The sequence below is a fragment of the Culex quinquefasciatus genome, chromosome 3 (assembly GCF_015732765.1).
Source record: "Culex quinquefasciatus strain JHB chromosome 3, VPISU_Cqui_1.0_pri_paternal, whole genome shotgun sequence".
NCBI lineage: Eukaryota > Metazoa > Arthropoda > Insecta > Diptera > Culicidae > Culex > Culex quinquefasciatus.
In genome coordinates this window covers 138,628,239-138,636,978 of record NC_051863.1, presented here as the reverse complement: position 1 = coordinate 138,636,978, position 8,740 = coordinate 138,628,239, and the positions used below count along the sequence as shown (strand labels likewise).

The 8,740-nt window shown below is 35.3% G+C and overlaps 1 protein-coding gene across 1 annotated transcript; it reads right to left on the bottom strand.

The window, feature by feature from the left end:
- Window positions 1-2,536: 2,536 nt before the first annotated feature.
- On the bottom strand, window positions 2,537-3,397 carry LOC119769268 (extensin-like). The gene has a single exon (XM_038261222.1). The coding sequence runs from the start codon at window positions 3,395-3,397 to the stop codon at window positions 2,537-2,539; it is 861 nt and encodes a 286-aa protein (XP_038117150.1).
- Between the last annotated feature and the right edge of the window lie 5,343 nt (window positions 3,398-8,740).

The following is an 8,740-nucleotide window of genomic DNA, read 5'->3' as shown; positions in this document are numbered from 1 at the left end:
TTAGTTTTAGTTTTAGTTTTTAGTTTTTAGTTTTTAGTTTTTAGTTTTTAGTTTTTAGTTTTAGTTTAGTTTTTAGTTTTTAGTTTTTAGTTTTTAGTTTTTAGTTTTAGTTTTTAGTTTTTAGTTTTAGTTTTTAGTTTTTAGTTTTTAGTTTTTAGTTTTTAGTTTTAGTTTTTAGTTTTAGTTTTTAGTTTTTAGTTTTTAGTTTTTAGTTTTTAGTTTTAGTTTTTAGTTTTTAGTTTTAGTTTAGTTTTTAGTTTTTAGTTTTTAGTTTTTAGTTTTTAGTTTTTAGTTTTTAGTTTTTAGTTTTTAGTTTTTAGTTTTTAGTTTTTAGTTTTTAGTTTTTAGTTTTTAGTTTTTAGTTTTTAGTTTTTAGTTTTTAGTTTTTAGTTTTTAGTTTTTTAGTTTTAGTTTTTAGTTTTTAGTTTTTAGTTTTTTTTAGTTTTAGTTTTTAGTTTTTAGTTTTTAGTTTTAGTTTTAGTTTTTAGTTTTTAGTTTTTAGTTTTTAGTTTTAGTTTTTAGTTTTAGTTTTTAGTTTTAGTTTTAGTTTTTAGTTTTTAGTTTTAGTTTTTAGTTTTTAGTTTTAGTTTTTAGTTTTAGTTTTAGTTTTTAGTTTTTAGTTTTTAGTTTTTAGTTTTTAGTTTTTAGTTTTTAGTTTTTAGTTTTAGTTTTTAGTTTTTAGTTTTAGTTTTTAGTTTTAGTTTTTAGTTTTTAGTTTTTAGTTTTTAGTTTTTAGTTTTTAGTTTTTAGTTTTTAGTTTTTAGTTTTTAGTTTTTAGTTTTTAGTTTTTAGTTTTTAGTTTTTAGTTTTTAGTTTTTAGTTTTTAGTTTTTAGTTTTTAGTTTTTAGTTTTTAGTTTTTAGTTTTTAGTTTTTAGATTTTAGTTTTTAATTTTTAGTTTAAATTCTGGATGATTAAATTTAAAATAAGTAAAAAAAAATCAAGGGAATATACTCCAAAGAAGAGGTAGATTCCATTATTTTTTGGTTATTAGGGGAGTTTGGGGTAATATGGACAGGGGGGTAATTTGGACACCCCTTTAAAAATCAAGTTTTCTTCGTATATAAAGTGAAAACGGCAATTTAAGTGATAAGGCTAGTACTAGTAATGGCCTAGGAGTATGGACAAACCAAAAATGTTAGAATAGGTTAAGTAGTTTTGGTGTAATATGTAAAAGTTTCCAAAGGCCGGTTGGCACTGCCTTAAATTCTAATATTTGAAGGTTAGGAAATAAGGTTTTGCAGGAGTTATATGGCAAAAAAGTGGACATTTTATGTTTAAGGGGGTTGCTTGGACGATGCCTGAGATATGTACGTATAAAAATTGTGCATTTTATCCATTTTTATCATCAAAAATTGCAATTTATGATAGAATATGCTATGGGGGTAATTTGGACATGGCTTGTGGGGTAATTTGGACATACCTGAAAGTCTACCTGTCAGGCAACAAAAAAGTAACTTTCATGGTTGGATGAGTATTTAAAGCGATTTAGATAAATTTAGAGGGTTTTAATATGTCAAAACAATCAAAAAGGAATGTGAGCAATGAGAACTTTCACAAACCCCCTATTTTTTAATTTGGATAAATTTATTCCAATATTCGAATTGATGAAAATCTGATTACTGTACATTTGGCGTTCAACAAGACTCTAATGTTGATGCTCTTAATTAATTCCTTTGACATTTCTAATTTCTATGCTGGTTTACAATAATATTTAAATTTGAAGGGCTACAGAATGTTAAATTTAAAAAAAATGATATTTTCAGGCTAATAAATTATATATAAAGATTGATTTATATAAACATAAAAGATACCTTAATCACTAAAAACTATACTTGTGCCTAATCCAGAATCAATGTTTAAATCATTTCAGTATTAATGAATAAATTATGTATACTACACTGAACTATTTGTCATCTTCCTATTGAATTAAAGTTCTATCACAAAATCATTATTTAAACCTTTGATGAAATATTGTGAGCAAAACAACACTTCAAAATATAAAGCAATTACAAAACCAGGTTGAAGGATAAAAAACATGCTCAAAAAATCAAATGTTAAACTTATTCGTCAACATGTGTCCAAATTACCCCTCAAAAGGTGTTCATATTACCCCACAAGGTATGTCCATATTACCCCACAAGGCATGTCCAAATTACCCCACAAGGCATGTTCAAATTACCCCATAGGGTAAATTATATTACCCCCACACAAAAATGTGGGGGTAATTTGACACCTTTTAATTTTTGGGATAAAAATGGGTTTTTCATCAAAATTTATCGAAATAAATGACATTTTTCCATCAAATATGGTCGCTATTATCCTCTGGTGTCATCCACACTCCTTTAAAATATCCATACAGCCCGTGACAGAGCAATTTCCTTAGGGTGTCCAAATTACCCCACACTCCCCTAAATGATTTATTGAGAAAAGATAATAAATAAATAAATAAACATACATCTAATCAGTAAATTTCGGTGCGCTACCAACTGTACAAGGATGAAGTTCTCCCCTAGCCCTTGCTACCACCGTCCAAGTTACTGGTTGTACCGTGGCTTCAGCGACGATCCACAGCTTTGGCAGGTTCCTCCGGGACGGCCTTGCTGCTGAACGTACGGCGGCAGCTGTCCACTGGCTCCGGTCGAACCGCTACTCTCGTAGGTTGGATACCGCGGCGTTAGGTGGGCGGGAATCGAAGACGGGGTCGTTGGTATCGGTTCCTGTTCATAGACTACATGCTCAACGGGGTTAACCGGACCGGCGGGTTGAGGCGCGTAGACCGGAGACTCAGCGTAGACTTGTGGGGGTTGCGGAGGGTAGCTTGGTTGAGGCGAGTAGATTGGCTGCTGAGGTGCTGGAGCAGCTTGTGGTGGTGGTGGTGCGTAGGTCGGTTGGGGTGAATACACGGGTACTTGAACGGGCGTGTACACTGGCAGCGATCCCGGCTCCGGAACGGCAGGATCAACCACGGGATCTACGTCTTGGCGGCTTTCGGTCAGCGAGAATATGATCTGCTGCAAAATGCTCTTAGACAGCTTGAGAGGAGTCTTCGGTGGAAGTTGTACGCAAACCGACACTGGAAGCTGGTTCTCATCGTTTGCTGGTGGTGGCGGTTGCGGACACAATGGGCCAACTTCCTTTGATGGTCCACCGTAGCTACTCTCAGGAGCTTCGTTGGATTCGTAGTTGCCGCCCTCGGATTCTCCCGGATATCCAGGAGACACTCCTACACGAATCGATGGATATCGCGGTTCAAACGGCAGAGAATTAGGATGACCACCACAGAAACTACCCCCACTACATGGCTTCTGGGGCGCAGAGTAACTGCTGTACGAGTTGCTTTCCACTTGACCAACCGCGAAGGTCAGCGCTGCTGAACACACGAGAAACAGTATCATTTTGGAGGAATCACTGATCACACAGACCAAGAAGTGTTGTACTTGAAAACTGAATCTGGATTATGCTGACCATTCGTTATCACGGCACTTTTATACCTTAGATCAACTAGATGCCTCTTGGTATCTAGTTCATTCACGTTCTGAACACCGCGAGCCAAAACAAACATCATTCAGTTCATATCTTGACCAGAGTGCGTTGTCAGGTAGCTTTCTACCGAACGTGCGTAAACGATATACACCACGGCACGGCAAGCTTTCTACTGCGGTTGGCTGATGTTTTACCAAAACAGCTAAGTCGTATCAGATTAAGTTCTTTGAACTTCAAGATAGTGTTCGTTATCAAGCACGCTGGTCAGTATGGAGGAATGGGAGAATTCCGTGAATGCCAGAGAAAGTTTGATAACAAGGCGAGAAGTTTTGCGCATTTTTATAATCATCTTGTAAATTTGTATGTTCAACTTCCGGATTTAAACTAAATAAGAACAGTAATTGTTGGTTGGTTTGCAATGTTACTGTAATGCGATCGCTCATTTTTTTTTCAAGGATCGATATTTTGTTTAGAATTTAAATGATCTTTCATTGAACGCCGTCAAAAATATGTCATTTTATGTAAAGCCATTGTAAATTTTAATATAAAAGTTCCTTAAGAAATCCTGTTTTGCGCTGAAATTGGCAATGTTTATAGATTTCATGAAAATTTATCAATAACAAATGTTAACAAACTGTCAATAATGAAACTTTGAAATACTCTAATTTCCCTTATGCTGAAAACCATCACAACAAACACAATTTTACTATACTTATTTTAATGACTGTACTTTTGGTGAATCTTTTGTTTAGGATGTGCTTCGTTTTGGAGATATTTTAGAACATTCATTTTCTTAAATTTCGTTAAAGATAGGATTCACGATTCAGCTATCCTTATTTCACTGAGATTTGGCAAATGAATATTCTGCAAAGTTTTGTTCTTTAACTACTGAGCAGTTATCTCAGATTTCGGTCATTCGATTTTTTTTTGTATTTTTTAATCCGGCTGAAACTTTTTTGGTGCCTTCTGTATGCCCAAAGAAGCCATTTTGCATCATTAGTTTGTCCATATTTTTTTTCTGTTTGAGTTTTAAGCCACTTAATCCTTATTACGAGAACTATTGTAGCGTGTTACCCATTTTTACTGTTATTAAGCATTTCCAGATTTATAACACAGTCCCTATTGAGAGGGAAAGTGCTGTTCCATCCAGATGCTGTAAACTCCTTTCCTTGTGCCTTGTGCGCTATGTATCGCTAGAACCGCGGTGACAATTTTTTCGTGTCATTTTTCAAGCTCTTCCCAGCAGCTATTATTTGCCGCGCGGGGTCTTTTAAAGACAATTGTCTTTTGTGGTGCTATATTTGCGGTGTTCCCTTTGCTCTGATCTGGACAATGCGACTGGACTGCAGTGCAATACCGATCGGCTGGGCATTATTTACATACGAAGACACGAGGAGAGTATTTTGGGAAAGAGGCGCAAAGGAATATCCCAAGATCGATCACATGCTTGAAGAGCACGTGAAGTAACCGTTTTATACTCATGCGGTTGCTCTGCTACCTCTGAACTTAAACCTAAGGCTGCCACCCTGAGAAGAACCCATGACATTCCGCTTATGAGGCGAAACCCGTAACCATTCGGCCACAGAAGGTTGGCATATAACTTTCCATACAAATTTGGCAGCTGTCCATACAAAAATGATATGTGAAAATTCAAAAATCTGTATCTTTTGAAGGAATTTTTTGATCGATTTGGTGTCTTGGGCAAAGTTGTTGGTATGGGTACGGACTACACTGGAAAAAAATGATACACGGTAAAAAAAATCTGGTGATTTTTTATTTAACTTTTTGTCACTAAAACATGATTTGCAAAAAAACACATTTTTTTTTTATTTTTTAACATCAAATGTCAACTTTTTAGAAAATTCCTGGTTGTGCAAAAAATCTTTGATCAAGTTATGAATTTTTGAATCAATACTATTTTTTTCAAAAAATTGAAATTTTGATCAAAAATTTTTCAACTTCATTTTTCGATGTAAAATCAAATTTGCAATCAAAAAGTACTTCAGTAAAATTTTGATAAAGTGTACCGTTTTCAAGATAAATCCATTTTTAGGTAACTTTTTTGAAAATAGTCGCAGTTTTTCATTTTTTAAAATTAGTGCCCACTTTTGAAAGAAATATTTTTGAAAAGCTGAGAAAATTCTCTATATTTTGCTCTTTGAACTTTGTTGATACGACCCTTAGTTGCTGAGATATTGCCATGCTAAGATTTAAAAACAGGAAAATTGATGTTTTTAAAGTCTCACCCAAACAACCCACCATTATCTAACGTCGATATCTCAGCAACTTATGGTCCGATTTTCAACATTAAAAAATGAAACAATCGTGAAATTTTCCGATCTTTTCGAAAAAAATATTTTCAAAGCTTTAAACCAAGACTAACATTTCAAAAGGGCCAAAAGTTCAATATTACGCTCTTTTAAAATGTTAGTCTTGGTTTAAAAAATGTATAGTTTAATATTGAAAATCAGACCATAAGTTGCTGAGATATCGACGTTAGAAAATGGTGGGTTGTTTGGGTGAGACTTAAAAAACATCAATTTTTCTGTTTTTGAACCTTTACATGGCAATATCTCAGCAAATAAGGGTCGTGTCAACAAAGTTTTAAAAAGGAAAAATATAGAGAATTTTCTCAGCTTTTCAAAAATATTTTTTTTCTAAAGTGGGATAATATGTGCATTTATTTAAAAAAACGAAAATCTGCGACTATTTTTAAAAAAGTTACCTAAAAATGGATTTAACATGAAAACGGTGCACTTTATCAAAATTTGATTTCACATCGAAAAATGAAGTTGAAAAATGTTTGCGACCAAAATTTCGATTTTTTGAAAAAAATAGTATTGATTAAAAAATTCATAACTCGGTCAAAGATTTTTTGCACAACCTGGAAATTTCTGAAAAGTTGGCATTTGATGTCCTCTAAAACATATGAAAAAATAAAAAAAAATAAAAATAGTGTTTTTTTTACAAATTAAGTTTTAGTGACAAAAAGTTAAATAAAAAATCACCAAAATTTTTTTTACCGTGTATCGTTTCTTTTTTCAGTGTAGTCCTTATCCATACCTACAACTTTGCTGAGGACACCAAATCGATCAAAAAATTCCTTTTCAAGATACAGATTTTTGAATTTTCACACATCATTTTTGTATGAACAGTAGGGTGCCCAGAATATGGAACTTTTTTTCAAAACTTTTTTTCTTGACATATTTTAGGACTCTGTCCAAAATATGAGCAAAATCTGTCAACATTTACCCATTGATACTCGAAGGTAAAGTTTGTATGGGAAAAAGCGAAAAAATGTATGAAAAATTCAGTTTCCTTACGGTTTGGTCTGCATGACCTGCTACTTCCATCCAAATATGCCTAAAAGTGAGATTCTTATTGGAAATTCAATGCTCTACAATTTTGTACAACATACCAAAGCTGTAAAACACAATCCTGAAAAGTTATTAGCGATTTAAAAATGTCAATTTTGCATGAAAATCATTTTTTTCAACAACTTTGGGCTCGAGTATCAATGGGTTAATCTCGTCCAATTTCGCTCAAAATTTACACAGATGCTTAAAATAACCCAAAAAACTGTTTTTCGCTTGTGGAGCAGGGGGTCATTTTTTTCTGGGCACCCTAATAGACAGCTGCCAAATTTGTATGGACAAACTAATGATGCAAAATGGTTTCTTTGGGCATACCGAAGGCACCAAAAAAGTTTCAGTCGGATTAAAAAATACAAAAAATAAAATTTAAGAAAAAAGACCGAATTTGTAGAGAATTACTCTACTGCTAACTTTCCATGTAATATTCTGTACGTATTATTATTAAATAACAAACTTTTGCGTTAAGTTTAAGCAGATTAAATTTTTGCCGTGAAAAATCACTAGATAAGCTTAATGATTTTGAATATTTTTGACCATAGCTTGACGGATTCTGAAGCAAACATTCATTTTTGCCAATATGGAATTGTTCCTTTTTACGTAATTGAATGTGATAAGAGGGCAACATTCAGAAAATTGTTACATCACGCCAAATTTCTCCCATTCAGACAAATAACGCCAGACGTTTCTGTGCTTTAAAATTGCACAAACATCATGTCTGGCGACGATGTAACGATTGCCTCACCTGGCACGTATCCCGCCAAACTGTTATAAATGCTTTGGCCAACCCGAGAAGGTCACACCAGTTGATCGTGCCTGTCCAGAACCCCAGAACCATGCGAAAACTCTTTCTGATTTCGTTGCTCCTGCCGGCGTGTTTCGGCGGAATGAAGGTGCTTCAGCAGCGTCCCGGAACCGTAACGGTGGGCAGCGTTGGGCTGGACACTTCAGACTCCGAGGAGGACGAGCCGGAACCGGTGGGCGCCGAAACCCGACAGGGCTACCAACCTCCGTACCAGCACCAGCACTACCAGCGGTATCAGCCGGAACCGGTCACCAACTGTAACTGCGGGTACGTGATCGTCGAGAAGAAGCAACACATTTGCTACCCGGGCAAGAGTGTCTTGAAGGTGTTGCGACAACCGGCCAAGTGTAGCATTAGCCATACGGAGGAGTACAGCGGAAGTGCTCCGGTTCCCAAGTTTGAGATGTATAAGAACGTCCATGAGGGGGCCGAATCCCAGGTGGTTCCGTTTGCCATGGGAGAACCCGTGGACGGAGCAACACTGTTCAAGGGAGATTCCGTTGAGATTGATGAAACCATCAGTGGAGAGTGGTAGCAGCAGCAGAGTGCGTGCTTTAGTGTAGATAGGTTGCCCAATTGCTTAATAAAACGAACGTAGTTAACGTATGATTTATGTTTCCTGCTTTTTTTTATATATGTATTACCATAAGTTGAAACTGAGCCAGGAAGATAAAAATCAACTTGCGATTTATTATCACCACTAAACAAGTCTGAAATCCCTGCTCCGCCCATCCCAAAGATGCCCAGAGCAGATCATTTTCTCAATCCGCTTGAAATGGTTCTTAAGTAATTGCTGAAATATTTTATTCCCAATAATTGGTTCTGGCTTCTGCAAATCAACCATCGGATCCCATAAAGCTTTCCGCGCAGCACATAATCCAGCCTTTCGAACGATCTGACCAACCCGTGGCATAAACCGAGACTTTTATCGACAGCTCGCCCCTTGTCGTAAATTATCTGGGGCAAAATTACTTTCCAGAATCACTAAAACGAGAGTTGGTACAATGTTTTTGGTTGTTTATTTTTTCTCTCCCATCCTCTTGCTGCTGCTGCTGATCTGCCATTTGGATGGATACAGA